General features: G+C 37.5%; 2 protein-coding genes across 5 annotated transcripts in view; one reads left to right on the top strand and one right to left on the bottom strand.

Moving 5' to 3' along the window:
* LOC120327806 (uncharacterized) overlaps window positions 1-15,648 on the top strand; it is a 65,981-nt gene that overhangs the window by 36,917 nt on the left and 13,416 nt on the right. For both annotated transcript variants that reach the window (XM_078114602.1, XM_078114603.1), the window contains 2 exons: window positions 5,295-5,459; window positions 14,033-14,197. In XM_078114602.1, coding sequence (XP_077970728.1) covers window positions 5,295-5,459; window positions 14,033-14,197 — 330 coding nt within the window. The remainder of the gene's footprint in view (window positions 1-5,294; window positions 5,460-14,032; window positions 14,198-15,648) is intronic.
* Window positions 1,760-4,330, bottom strand: LOC144425190 (uncharacterized). 3 transcript variants are annotated; one of them, XM_078114669.1, is made up of 4 exons: window positions 3,478-4,324; window positions 2,358-2,585; window positions 2,094-2,264; window positions 1,760-1,976 (listed from the first exon to the last, which is right to left on the bottom strand). In XM_078114669.1, exons 2-4 carry the CDS (start codon window positions 2,514-2,516, stop codon window positions 1,962-1,964), a joined length of 345 nt encoding a protein of 114 aa, XP_077970795.1. In that variant the 5' UTR covers window positions 2,517-2,585; window positions 3,478-4,324; the 3' UTR covers window positions 1,760-1,961. The 3 variants fall into 3 exon arrangements, with proteins under 3 accessions (XP_077970795.1, XP_077970793.1, XP_077970794.1); XM_078114667.1 differs by having other exon boundaries at window positions 1,765-1,955; window positions 3,478-4,330; XM_078114668.1 differs by having other exon boundaries at window positions 1,765-1,955; window positions 2,814-4,330.

The raw sequence follows: 15,648 nt of genomic DNA on the forward strand, positions 1-15,648 counted from the left end.
CTTAATGTTTTCCCACTGATAATCGGAAAAAGCCAAATTGCACCATTTTCGTTTCTAAGTACGTTATTTATAAGTAAATTACCAACCTCTATAAACGACGAATTCCCCAAGTTAGGACTATCACTGCTGTCGTTCTCCATAACATTTGCACTTCGTGGTTTATCATTATCGCGTCGGTCATTCCGCGTATTTTCCCTGGACACCACTGGCTTACGTCGTGTGCAAACCTGTTGAATATGACCTCGGCGGCCGCAGTCAAAACACTGGAAGTTTTTATTACGACAATTTTTGAAATCATGTGCAGTTTCACCGCAGTTCTTACACTCTAAAAAATATTGACTCAACGAGCCTCCTACTCTTTCAATGAGTCAAGAAATATTTGACTCTTTACTTGAGTCACGCACATTAACTCTTCTTTGAGTCAAATTTATACCTTGATAGAGTCGTCAAGAGTCATGTGCGATAACTCTTTTTTGAGTCAAGTTTCCAACTCGATAGAGTCACCAAAAAGTGAGTTGTTGGTTTCCTCTCCAATTCCCCCAGCCCTATTTCATTTCAACTTTCTTAAGTTACCCATGCATTTACCAAAAAAGCAGAAATTAAATATACCAAATTTTTCTTGGAAAAGAACTTCAAAAACACTCAAGCGTGAGCGCATCTGCATTTTCGGTGACCGCTAATTGTGTTGCTATATAAGGGTATAAACAGCAACACAATAAACAATCACCGAAGATGCAGACTAAACCACAATCACCAATGAACAAAAGAAAATGAAATAAATTTCACAGAAAGAAATCATAATGAAAATATGACCCCAGTGTTTGCTCACATCGACGACTCAAAACTGTAGTGGCCTATGTCAAATTTTGGCGATATGAGACAATCGCTTTTGAAAGTTCCAAAAAAAAATCTCATTTTGAAATGAACATCGGGCTATAAAATCTGCATATTTGAACGCTAAAAAGAGACACTGCATAATTCGTGTATACATATCGATTTTTTTATAAAGTGTATAAACCATCAAGTCGTACTCTGACATGATGGTTTATCATAGGGCCAAATCAGTATAAAAACAAAATAAACAAAGTGGACACTCAAAAATTACGAAGGTCGGATATAAGCACATTTTCATTTTGAGCCGTCTATGTAGGATCATTTTTTTTTTACACAAAGTCCAATGCAGCCAACAATGAGGCCACTGAAGGTTTGGGAGCCATGCCGAAAAGAATAGCTTCAAAAAAATTGAAGAAAGTTGCCAGTTTTTCATAGTACTCATTTCCAAATATCCAAAACGAAGCGAACAGTCTATAAAAAGCCAACAATGATGAATTTCCAACTGGCACCGCTTTCTTGTCAAGAATTAAGAAGAATTCCGCAGGATCAGATTTCGGACCAATGACCAATAAAAATGGCTGTCTCAATGACGGAGGCTTGGTTTCAGCATAATATCCAACGTTGCAGCCGGCCTGAATAAAAATGAATGAATAAGTTTCCAAAGGATGTAATCACTTTGAAAACTCATTCAGAAACATGTCACGTTGCATCTGCTATGGTATTTTGCAAACAAGTTAGGAAACAGAGTACGCACCCCTTGAAACTTAAATAATGCCCACTGCTCTTGTCCTTTCTTTCCCTTTGTGTTGAGAGGTGGCAAAATCTTCGATAGAACTAAAAGATCCATCTAAAATGTGTCAAGTACTCGAAATATGCTCTCACACAAAATACATAAATATAATAAAGCTATTTCACTGCCGCCCAGTTGGCAATGTGGCAGGGATAGTTCTAAGTCAACTAGTATTTATACATAGAATATCAGTAATATAAAGCATGAAGCACATACCATCATCACACTGAACACAATCCTGATCCATGTTAAGAATTTTTTGAATGAGTGGTGGAAAAATTTCCATAAACTTCTTACACTTCGGGCAATTCATCTCAAATTCACAGTCAATCTGAGTTCACAAGAAGCACATCTGAAAAAAAAGATGCTTTCTATATCCGTACTTCTTAAAAATATCTTGATGTGATGAATACAATAATAAACAGCCTATGTACATTGCACTTTACATCTAGATTTATTGCTAACTTACCAATCCACCCTCATAAGCATCACAGAACCTTGGGTACTTTTCTAAAATGTCAGTTAAGGTCATAGGCTTCAGCTGTATTTCAAGCCTACGATAGTCATGACTTTCCTTCATTATGTTATATATTTCTGCCTTATTGTCCTTGTTAGGTGTGGTTTCTTTCAGCCATTTAATCTGAAAAGCAATATACATATAAAATATTCCAAAAAATACTAGCTGCGGAGAAATAAAAATAACCACATATGAAAAAAATCAGAAATTTCCCACCTTTTTCAGTATAGGGCTATCGTCTTCCAGAAGTGAGGCATCCAGTTCAACAGTACTCCCACTGGTGTCAGCATCTTCGCTACTCCCAAAACTGAAACTACTTGCATATGTTGAGTGGCTTCTCTTTTGTTTTTTATACATCTTATCTTCTATTGCCATTTGTTTTCGTAAAGTTTTGAGCTTGTTTTCTATAAAGCCGGAACCACGAAGAGGATCATAATATTGGCCCTAAAAACATTTTTAGCAATTTAACAATAACAACAAAAGAGCCCTAATGACAATGCTGACAGAGAGCAGACTTGAAGTCAGTAAACACAGAATCATATTTAACACCCATTTTGGCAACTTCAGAAGAGAGGAATACAGCCTTAATGACGAAATATTGTGTACAAGATTCATGAGATTGAATAATGCCTTGTAGGGAAAGCGAAATTATCTCAAAATGAAATTACGTACATATCCGGTTGTTCCCTCTAACTTCAACTTCAGCTTTGGAAATTCCTCGACACACGTCGAGATTCTAATACTAGTTGGTGGAATTTTTTCACAAGCCGTAAAAAATTGTCAAGTCGAGTAAAGGTTGTGCAACATTGATTTTGAGAACAAGTAATATTTATATATTTCTTCTTTGACAGATCATGTTGGTGACGTAAATGAAGTGATAGTTCATTTGTCCCCTCATCTTACATTCACAACCTTCCATTGGACACACATAAAAATTCATTATGAGGCTCAAAAGGGCCTAAAACAAATACCAGTATACCGGTATATACCAGGCCTATAGCTGTGCAAGCAGTGTGATAAAAGTACCAATTTTACACTGCAATGAGTTATCGGTAACTGTTTAAGAAAGAAATAGATGGCAGACTGACATAGGCTAGTTGTACTGTTTTATAGACCCAGTAGACTGCAGTCATCAGGTTGTAGGCCTGTGTGTCTGTAACTTGAGATAACAGCATGTAGCCTACTTCAGACATAAAGTTAACTTAACAGTCAGACAGTAGGCCTACCGGTAGCTTAGGCCGGCAGACCTAACTTGGCTCAGTAGCCAGTTGTGTTATACTGCAGTTCATGCTCATTTCGATAATATTATTTGAATCCACTGCTAGCAATCACTTACCGACAACGGACAATCGCTCCGAAACTGTTAGCACTGTCAGAATGTAGCAGGTGAAAGCTAAATTCCATTCTTTCATAACAGCAATTCACTCTGTAATCCAACTATAAAAAAAAACGACCTAGCCTACCCCATCCAACTGTCCTATTGGCCTCTCACGCAAAATAAAAATCCCAGCATAATATCTTTAACCGTGACTGATAGGCCACGCAAGCTGTGAGTGGCCATGCTGCATGATAACCTTCGGCCGAAACCACCGCCGTCGACAACGCGAGAAGGAAAATGACGACTTCGAAAACAATTTCCCCGCCCAATTCCACGCTTCGCCGGTTCCAACTTTAAAAAATAAACAGAGAAATTAGCGGCGAGAGAGAGAAGGCGGTCGTCAAACGAGAGAATATTTGACTTAAAAACGAGTGAGAGTGCGAGAGGAATGACGCTCGAGTCACGATTGAGTCATTTTGTTCCTAACTCTTCCGAATTAGTCACGCGATTGACTCAAGTTTTTTTAGAGTGTACTTTTTGAGGTATTAAACCATTGCTTTCTAGAAAAATACTGCTCCTTCACCATTGGCATAACACTGCCACTTGATATTTCGACCACATCCCTGTTTGCTAATTCCATTGACGTCGCAATTTGAAATGCCCTTTGAAAATCAAATTTTTCCTCATCTTTTGCCATTAACGTTTTTCTAGTAGCCTCATCGAGTATACCAAAAATTGAGCCATCGCAAATGAAATCATCCCTCAATGGACCGAATTTACACCACTCAGACAATTTTCTTAGCTCTGCTGCATATTCACGAACCCCTCCAGAAAACTTTTGATCTTATCTGTGAAATGTGAACCTTTCCACAAAAACGGAACGTTTCGGTTTTTAATGATCTTGCAAGGTTTTCTTTATAACATCATATGTTTTGGAACTAGGTAAGTCGGGTGCCAAAAGATTGTGTAGTATTTGGTAGGTTTTAGTAGACAAGTTTGCAATTAACGTTGGTACCTTTTTCTCATCGGCAATATCATTTGCAATAAAATACTGTTCTAATTGCTCACAATAAAGCGACCAATCACTCCCATCATATTGGATCATATTCTTAGCCATTTCTTTGATATACAGGGAATTTGTTACGCGGTCCAACATATAAACAATAACAGTGTCTCACCAACGTCTCTGCGCATATAAACAATAACAGTGTCTCACCAACGTCTTTGCAATCGCTGTAAATTTACGATTCATCCACATGTGTGTATCCCATTCTCGTCGCCAGTTTGTTGGGTTCTTAAGCCCCTTTTGTTTGCAAGGAATACTCAAGTATAGGCGTTGCAGCAACACCCTTTATTAACCAACTCAAACCATCGACTGGCGGGAAACTCCGACCAAGGACAAAACGTGTTAACTAAATCGTATGAGTAGTCATGCGATTAATGACGTAATAAATACACCATACTCTCAACGCTTTCCGATTTAATACCAATGATTCTTATCTATGAGCCAAGCATATCGCACGCAAATTTCATGAGTGTCTCACACATTGGCACCGAACAAGTCGCCAGGCAACCGATCTCTAATATGTTGGAAACTATCAAATTCAAGTTTGTGTAGAGTCTGTGAAACTTCTCACTCCCTGAATGACGTGGCATGTAAGGGGTTTGAACCCGAGATGATTTTAATAAAGTTAATACTACCGAGGTAACCACTACACCACTGCGATCACTCAACTCAATGATTATTCAGGGTATTTTACTCTTACTATGGCCTAAGTGTGGCACATGGATATATCTCATGCCAATTATAATCATCAATGTTATTATTCATTCAGTTCAAGGAACTCTATGTCGGCTACAATACTGCTCTTGGTGTTGACGGGATGGGAGTCACAGGTATTATTGTGTCACAATGTGAAGTAGAGAAGGTTGGAATGCGAGGATGCAATCTGACAGCGGAAGAAATGAAAGCATTCGAGGAAAATGTTCGGGATGCAAAGGTACAAATATTTTAAAAATGAAACATTGGTTATTCAGAGATTAGTGTAACGTATCAAGCTAGGACCACACATAACTGATAGTATTGGAGCTAGTGTGAATATGCTAATATGTAATTTATTTATATTGAGTGACAAAAATCAAACTGCATTGAGTTAATAATGAAGTATAAGAAATTATTCCGGGTCATATCGTTTATTCAGTTTGTATAGTTTCATTACCATCACTCCGAACAAGGCTCATATAAATATTATGTAATGCAATGTTATAATGCTTGGTTTATATTTACAAAAATAACACCGAAACGTAACTGGCATTTCATGGTTAATTGAACTCAAAACCTAGAAATGATGGAATTATCTGTTGTGTTCTTAAGCCCCTTTTGTTTGCAAGAAATACACAAGTATAGACGTTGCAGCGACAGCCTTTATTGACCAACTCAAACCATCGACTGGCCGGAAACTCCGACCAAGGACGAAACGTATTAAGTAAATCGCATGAGTACACTGTTAAAAATTTCTACATGGAATTCCATGGCAGTAATTTTACGGTATTTTCCGCCTAAAATTACCCAATTTGCCTCGTAAAAATTACAGGACAATCCCGTTTTCACAGCCCAAATTGCAGGAATTTCTCAGTAAGAATTATCTAACTTTCCGAGTTGATTTCACCTTAATTCCAAGTGAAACCGACCTGCTTTTCCCTGTAGAAAGTACACGACTTGCATGTATACTTGACATGGATATTCGTGTAAAATGCGTGATAGAATTTCCCTGTAATTGCAGTTACAGGGAATTCCGTGGCAGCAATTCAAACTTGGAATTTCGTGTATTTTCTAAGTAACTCCCGATCTTGTGACAGATCAACTAAAACAAACTTAGAGAAGTTTATTCTCAAAAACGAATCACCAAAAAATCTCAGGCACAGACAGGGGGTGTGGTAACGACCCCAAAACCTTCAATATAATTTTAGGTGATTTTTAATCCTATTTTCCATCACTATAGATGTCATCAAAAATAACAAATTTCTCAGCATGCGGAAGACTTAAGACAATTTCCAAATACGACCATGAACTCAAGCTAGAAATCCTAATATTTGACCCCCATCCCCCCAAAAATATATTGTTCTCGGCTTCGACTTGGTTACGGTCATAGTCTGATGAACAGTACATTATATTATTCAAGTTTGATTTTGAAAATTAGTGGATTTCCCAAAATCAGGTTTTCGAGGGAAATTTTAACAAAAACAGCCAAAAATTTTCATTTTGATATAGTCTGGAGTGATTTTCTCGTGTTTTGATACTCCAGAGCCCTATTCCTTGCATTCTAAGTAAAATACCTTAAATAATTTAATACCAAAATTTGTTGAATAACTTTTTGGCAAGCAAAAAGACTGAAAATTATTCAAAAAAAGGTTTCCAACAAGACGATTTAGGTACTAATATACATAGTCATCCATCTTTCGCTCATTGTACCGCCATTGATAATGGACGTTCACAAATTTAATATGCATATTGAATACGTTAACGTCCTTAACCAATGACATTACTATGATCGAAGGATGGGTGACTGCATATGAGGACTTACTTGTGAAATCTACTTGGACTATAGTTCAAAATCTAGAAAAATACAACTTGTTTGATCGATTTTGAGTTTTTTTAATTCAAGATGGCTTACATAGAATACAAGGAATATAACTATGAAATATCAAAACCCTAGACAGGAATCGCACCAGACTATTACAATGAAAGTTTCCATAAATTTTCTCCAAAAAAAAAACGATTTTAGGGAAATCCCCCATTTTAGGGAAAAACATTTCTCTCATTTACAACGCACACGGTTAAGCGAATATCACACGCATCACTAGACACAACTGGCATAAAGCGGCGAAATACCGCTTCCCGATGAAATTAAACTGAAGGTTCTCGCACGTTTTAACAAAAAGTTAGGATATTTTTTAGGAGGGCTATACAAAATTCTCCAGCCAGAAAGGTTACGTAGGGGAATGAACTCAAGAATAGTAGCAGTCTTCTTTGGGTACACCAAAGGCAAAATACGTCATGAATACATACGTTATTTCATTAAAAAATCCTCCACTGTTGCCAATATTATCTTCGCAATAGACACATAGTAAGAATATTAGAATGTCAGAGAACCGCCTGTAAAAAAGGAAAGTGTACTTAGCTCAAACCGAAAGCCTACATATTTGGAGAGACTTACAACGCAGTGCTATTGACACACATCAAGATAAGATGATGGATCGTTTTGCTCAAGAACAGGAAAACCACAGTGTGAACAGCAAGAAATGAGTCTCGAGTGTATAACATGAGAAATCATAATTCTACTTGCGAACGAGCACGTGAGAGATATATTTAACAGGTCTTATTCATCATTGCTCAAATTTGGCCGATGCTAGCACAATTGGCAAGGTTATTAATGGTAATATTAGAGATTTAGGAAACATAATATCGAAGTTATATGCTTTGTGGGTGTCTCACTTGATTTTTTGTTTACTACTGTACTATGACCACATATGGTAAAAGCACTCCTCTCTGTAACCCACTACGTAGACATGCATTATTGGTAACACTTATCTGCAGACATAGATCGATTTTTCGTCGATGTTATTGAGCAACTCATTCTGCCCTGCCTTGTAGGTGAAATGTTCGTCTAGAAATCCACTCTCAAATAAGAAGAGCCACCTTGTCTGAATGTCTGCAATCGGCAAGTTGTTACATTATTGATATCACGCCTGTGTTCCGTGTGATGCTTTTATCACATGGTATCTCCCGCAATAACAGCATATTTTACTGATTTCTTAGAGTCTACTCTAATTGACATGCTTGACAATCCTGCTAGAAGTTTGAAAAGATTTCTGACAACTTGTTAAGAAACAATTTAAATCCATTTTTGGAGCATTTACATATAGGCCTATAAGTCATCTTAACTTTCTGACATTATAGAGCTATCACATAGTTCGGTAATATACTGGTATTGCCTACCCATCAGTATAACTCAAACCTCCTACATTGATCAACTTCCTCATTAAAACGGAAGAACTCGCCTTCTTGGTCAATGGCGGATCGCGGTTCGTGACAGTCAGTCGCTTAATCGCTTGCCGCATAAGTTTTGGCGCGATAGAATGGGCGCCTGTGATTGGTTTATTCAGAAAAGTGAGAATACAGTAGTCAATAGAAAAGCAGAAAAGATGACGCACAGTAAAATCTCATCGTTCTTCCATGAATTCCCAGTATATTTCACGACGTCACAAAAACAGGAAAGTGAAATGTATTTTCAACTGCCATTTCCTTGTTAGAGCTATGAAATTTTTTAACAGTGATAGTCATGTGATTTATAACGTAATAAATAAACCACATCACCTCCCTCCTAAAAATAGGAATTGTTAGTTGCAAGATTTAACGCTGACAGACATATACTAACGATGTATTAACCAGAGTTTTACATTTAAAACAACTCAAAATTGAAATCTATCTGGTCCCCTTCTCCGCCGAAGTGGGTAACGTCGCTCAATATCTGTAGTCGACTTTGGTTCTGATTCTGTGATTTGTCAGTTACCGGTGTCCGATCGATGGGAGAGTTCGGTGGCGGTGATTCGATGTTTTGAGACGGCACTGGACTTTTGGATACTGCACTGTCTTTTGCATCCGGTTCCAAACTCGCAGGCTCGTAATGTTTAAAATGATCATCTTCAGATTCAACCAGTTGCTCTCCATATCTATGTTCTTGCTTGATATTCAAGTCAGATTTAATAATCTGGTCGATATACCTCTTCCAACTAACATTGGGAGCGACACTGACAAGATAGGTCAGTGGCCCTATTCATTTTGTTATTCCACCACGTTTCCATTTCGAGTTTCCACGGTAATCTCTAACGAGGACTGATTCACCAACGCTAAATGATCGCAGAGTTTTGTTACTCTTCGTCCGCACTGTATATTGTTTTTCTTCAACACGATTACGAATGTTAGGTTTGATCAAGTCCAAAAGAGTACAAAGACGTCGTTTACAGAATAATACAGACGGTGCCCCACCTGTCGTACAATGTGGAGTATTTCAATACCCCAGCAAAAAATCATCCAAATGTAAGTCGAATTTGTTGGCATCGTTAACTGAGCGCATAGCGCGCTCGAACGTTTGTACAAATCGTTCGGCAGCACCGTTAAATGCCGGATGATAATGTGCAGATTACTTATGCTAGATACCATTTGCTTTCAAAAAGTGTGCAAATTCATGTGAACACAATTGATGCCCATTGTCGCTCACAAGATATTCCGGTAAGCAATATCTAGCAAAAAGACTTTTTATGACACGGATAGTACTATTGGCGTTAGTCGACGACATTTTAAAAACCTCCGGCCGTTTTGAATATGCATCTACTACTATTAAAAACATCGCCCCCTTGAATGGCTCGGCAAAATCTACGTGGACTCGGATCCATGGTGCTTGAGGCCACTCCCAGAGGTGCAGAGAAGATTTCGAAGGTTACTTTTGCTGCATTTGGCAGTCATTGCAATTTTGAACCATATTTTCTATGTCTTTTTCTAACCCTGGCCACCAGAAATAACTTCCAGTCAAAGATTTCATTTTCACAATTCCAACGTGACCATCATGCAATTTTTTTAACAAACGTGATCTCAGAGAATTCGGTAAGATTACTCTGGAACCCCACACCAAACAACCATCATGTACCGTTATTTCATTCACGTTTATGAAAATAGTAGGGCTTGATACTGGGTTTCTGTGACTGGTACAACGACCACCATTTCAGTACAGAGTCATATACTTCCAATAAATCAGCGTCACAACACGTTTGATTTATAACCTGTTTACACGTTATCGGCAGAGAATCACAAATGGCAAAGCTGTTTATTGTAGCATCAGTAATATCGTCTTCACTTTCGTTCTCTTGTGCTTGAAGCGGCATCCTAGATAATCCATCTGCGTTACAGTGTTTTGCCGTTGGTTTGAATTCAACTTCATAGTCCAAACCTGCTAGAAACAAAGCATATCTCTGTAACCTTGCAGCTGTTGTAGCAGGGATACCTTTGTTTGGATGGAAAATAAACGTTGAAGGACGCTGATCGGTAACTAGAGTGAATTTCCTCCCACATACGTAACAATAGAACTTTTTGACCGCCCAAATAATTGCAAGGGTCTCTTTCTCTATTTGTGAATATTTCTTATGAATTTCGGTGAGCGATTTTGAAGCAAATGCTATGGGACGTTCGGAACCATCTTTCATTTCATGAGACAGTAACGCCTCGAGACCAATCTGTGGAACATCACAAGCCAGTTTTAAATTTAATGAAGGATCAGAATGAGTTAATACAGTGCTCGAGGTCATAAGCTTTTTGGCTTCAAGAAACGCTTCTTCGCAGTATTTAGTCCACTTTCATCTGCAATTAGCCCTGAGCAAACAATTTAAAAGATACAGTACAGATGACAAATTCGGAATAAATCTTTGATAGTAATTAACCATGCCAATAAACGATCTCACTTGATTGACGTTTTCCGGCCTTGGCGCGTCACGAATGGCTTTGATTTTAGCATCCGTTTTGTGAAGCCCATTACAATCAAACTTTGTATCCACAGAATTCAACGCTGTTTTTGAAAAATTCAGTTTTACTTTTATTAACCTTGAGATTAGATTGTTGCAAACGCATAAGAAGTTTTTCAATATTGTACAAATGCTCAATGTTATAATTACCCGTTGTTAACATGTATTCAAGAATACATTTTCTTCTTGGAACCCCGTTTAATATTTGTTCAATTGTTCTTTGCCAAATAGCCGGGGCAGATGCCATGCCAAATGGAAGCCTATTAAACCTATACAATCCCTTATTTGTATTAATTGTCAACAATTTCTTCGATTCCTCTTCAACCTCCATTTGTAAATATACTTCTTTCAAATATATATTGCTAAACTTTTGTCCTCCTGCAAAAGATGTAAAAAGGTCATCTATTGTTGGTAATGGATATTGATCTACACAAAGAACAGGATTTACAGTCACTTTAAAGTCAGCGCAAAGTCGTATTTCACCGTCTTTCTTAATAACTGGAACTATTGGAGTAGTTCACTCACTAAAAGTGACTTTAGGTATGGCGTCCTTTTTCAAAAACCAGTTTTGCTTTTGTCCTCATTATGCAGCCCAAGTCATCAGAAAATACAATACATTACTGTACTTTTTTAATAAATGTTTCAATCGAGTTTTGGTTTCGGGGGAACAGACTGGTTCTGTTGCCTCACGTATATTGAAAATCTTTCTCCAGTCCAATTGAATTTGATGTAACCAATCACGCCCCAACAAACTAGGACCGTTTGTGTTTGCAACGTACAATCTGGATTTATAACTTTGGGCATTAATTTCTATATCGAGTTTAAAGACACCCAATGGATATATCTTTTCCAAGGGAAAAGTCTTCAAGTAAATTTGTGTATCATTCAAACGGATATGAGACAAATGTGAATTGTAAACATTTTTAGAAATGATAGACACAGCCGAACCCGTATCTAGTTCCATTCCTAGTATTTTCCCACTGATAATCGAAAAAAGCCAAATTGCACCATTTTCCTTTCTAAGTACATTATTTATACGTAATTACCAACCTCTATAGACGACGAATTTCCCAAGTTAGGACTATCACTGCTGTCGTTCTTCATAACATTTGCACTTCGTGGTTTATCATTATCGCGTCGGTCATTCCACGTCTTTTCTCTGGACACCACTGGCTTACGTCGTGTGCAAACCTGTTGAATATGACCTCGGCGGCCGCAGTTAAGACACTGGAAGTTTTTATAACGACAATTTTTGAAATTATATGCAGTTTTACCACAGTGCTTACTATTTAAGGTATTAAACCGTTGCTTTCTAGAAAAATACCGCTTCTTCACCATTGGCATAACACTGCCACTTGATATTTCGGCCACATCCCTGTTGGCCAATTCTATTGACGTTGCACTTTGAAATGCCCTTTGAAGATCTAATTTTTCCTCGTCTTTTGCCGTTAACCTTTTTCTAGTAGCCTCATCGAGTATACCAAAAATTAAGCGATCGCGAATGAAATCATCCCTCAATGGACCGAATTTACACCCCTCAGACGATTTTCTTAGCTCTGCTGCATATTCACGAACCCCTTCAGAAAACTTTTGATCTCTTCTGTGAAATGTGAACCTTTCCACAAAAACGGAACGTTTCGGTTTTAAATGATCTTGCAAGGTTTTCTTTATAACATCATATGTTTTGGAACTAGGTAAGTCGAGTGCCAAAAGATTGTGTAGTATTTGGTAGGTTTTAGTAGGCAAGTTTGCAATTAACTTTGGTATCTTTTTCTCATTGGCAATATCATTATCAATCGCTGTAAATTTAGTATTTTATATACACCGTGTTTCGTTAACCACCCAAAGGTGAAAAATGGTTAATGCACTCATATGGTGTGTTACCAAACATTTTCTCCACTAAACTCGGTGGAAAAGCATGAACGCGTCATGTCACGTGATATCGAGGTGAATGTGACGACCTAGGTAACCCTCGCAATATAAGTTACAGATAACGTTATATTTCTGTATTTATATAGTATCTAGTCCTGGGCACTTAAACGTTAGCAAACAAAGCTTTTCTTGACTGCTAACGTGATATGAGCGAAAATTTCTGAGGATATGTAATCTACAACACAGATCCAGAGTCCCAAACTCAATCTGAATCCACATGAACACTGTAATAGTAAAAGTGGATTGACTGATCGATGTTTTAATTATGGCTAGATTACGGTAGTCTGCCGGTACTATAATTTCGCGTTTGTTTATCAGAATCAACTTAATAATTCAAAATCTTACCAGTACCAGCAAGCTTGAACCTCTCCGCAGGATGTTAGTATCCCCATATTGTAGATTGAGACAAGTTCAACACAAACTGTGGCTACCCACTTATTCTGTCTATTGAAAATTTGAGTTGAATACCCCACACAGTCTGTTATGCACAGAGTTTCATCGACGCCTCGGCAGAATGATAAGTCAAGTCAGCGCGCATAAAAAATTTCGAAGCGATTTCAGCCAATAGCGTTCAGCCTTATCACATCGTCACATTCACCTCGATATCACGTGACATGACGCGTTCATGCTTTTCCACCGAGTTTATTAGAGAAAATGTTTGGTAACACACCATGTGAGTACATTAACCTTTTTACACCTTTGAGTGGTTAACGAAACACGGTGTATATAAAACAATACAACGAAATAAGGTAATAAAATTATCACCCCACCAGAATGGATGAGGTGGAAATGACAAAAATCCTATTTTTTCAGTTTACAGTGTATCATCTTAAGGTTTCAGTCTGTAAAACTTCTCGCACACTGAATCACGTGACATGTAAGGGGTTTGAACCCGGGATCTACGACTCGAATAAAGTCAATACCACCGACCTAACCACTACGACTACACCATTGCGCTCACTGAACTTGATGAGTATTCAGTGTAATTCCCTACTGATATGGCCCAAGTATGGCACATGGATATATCTCATGCCTATTATAATCGTCAATGTTTTTATTCATTCAGTTCAAGGAACTCGAAGTCAGCCACAATGGAAATCTTGGTGTTGATGGGATGGGAGTCACAGGTATTATTGTGTCACAATGTGGAGTAGAGAAGGTTGGGGTGCGGGGTTGCAATCTGACAGCGGAAGCAATGAAAGCATTCAAGGAAAATGTTCGGGATGCAAAGGTAAAAATATTTTAAAATGAAACATTGGTTATTCAAAGAAAGAGTAGTGTAACGGATCAAGCTAGGACATGCTAATACGTAATTTATATCTAGTGACAAAAATCAAACTGCATTGAGTTATTATTAATGTATAAGATATTATAAGGGATTATATAGTTTCAATACAATCACTCCGAACAAGGCTCATATAAATATTCAGTAATGCAATGTTATAATGCTTGGTTTATATTTACAAAAATAACACCGAAAAGTAACTGACAATTCATGGTTAATTGAACTCAGAACCTAGAAATGATGGAACTATCTTTTGTGTTCTTAAGCCCCTACGTTGTGGCAACATCCTTTATTGACCAACTCAAACCATCGACTGGCCGGAAACTCCGACCAAAGACAAAACGTGTTAATTAATTAAATCGCATGAGTACACTGTTAAAAATTTTTACATGGAATTCCATGGCAGCAATTTTTACGGTATTTTCCGCCCAAAATTACTCAATTTTCCTCGTAAAAATTACAGGACAATCCCGTTTTCACAGCCCAAATTGCAGGAATTTCTCAGTAAGAATTATCTAACTTTCCGAGTTGATTTCACCTTAATTCCAAGTGAAACCGACCTGCTTTTCCCTGTAGAAAGTACACGACTTGCATGTATACTTGACATGGATATTCGTGTAAAATGCGTGATAGAATTTCCCTGTAATTGCAGTTACAGGGAATTCCGTGGCAGCAATTCAAACTTGGAATTTCGTGTATTTTCTAAGTAACTCCCGATCTCATGACAGATCAACTAAAACAAACTTAGAGAAGTTTATTCTCAAAAACGAATCACCAAAAACTCTCAGGCACAGACAGCGAGACAGGGGGTGAGGTAACGACTCCAAAACTTTTAGGTGATTATTAATCATATTTCCCATCACTATATATGTCATCAAAACAACAAATTTCTCAGGCATGTACCAAGACTTAAGACAATTTCCAAATACGACCATGAACTCAAGCTAGAAATCCTAATATTTGACCCCCACCCTCCCAAAATATATTGTTCTCGGCTTCGACTTGGTTACGGTCCAAATCTGATGAACAGTACATTATATTATTTAAGTTTGATTTTGAAAATTAGTGGATTACCCAAAATCAGGTTTTCGTGGGAAATTTTAACATAAACAGCCAAAAATTTTCCTTTGATATAGTCTGGAGTGATTTTTTAGTGTTTTGATACTCCAGGGCCGTATTCCTTGCATTCTAAGTAAAATACCTTGAATAATTTAATACCAAAATATGTTGAATAACTTTTTGGCAAGCAAAAAGACTGAAAATTAATCAAAAAAAGATTTCCAACAAGTCGATTTAGGTACTAATATACATAGTCAACCATCTCTCGCTCATTGTACCGCCATTGATAATGGACGTTCACAAATTTAATATGCATATTGAATACGTTAACGTCCTTA

Source organism: Styela clava, chromosome 7, assembly GCF_964204865.1.
Source record: "Styela clava chromosome 7, kaStyClav1.hap1.2, whole genome shotgun sequence".
Taxonomy (NCBI): Eukaryota; Metazoa; Chordata; class Ascidiacea; order Stolidobranchia; family Styelidae; genus Styela; species Styela clava.

Excerpts from the sequence above, each read along its gene's own strand:
- LOC144425190 (XM_078114667.1), bottom strand. The coding sequence starts at position 2,516 with ATGGCAATAGAAGATAAGATGTATAAAAAACAAAAGAGAAGCCACTCA. Across the intron at positions 2,265-2,357 it reads ATAGCCCTATACTGAAAAAG|ATTAAATGGCTGAAAGAAAC; the intron begins GTGGGAAATTTC and ends ATTGCTTTTCAG. Across the intron at positions 1,956-2,093 it reads ATGCTTATGAGGGTGGATTG|ATTGACTGTGAATTTGAGAT; the intron begins GTAAGTTAGCAA and ends TTGTGAACTCAG.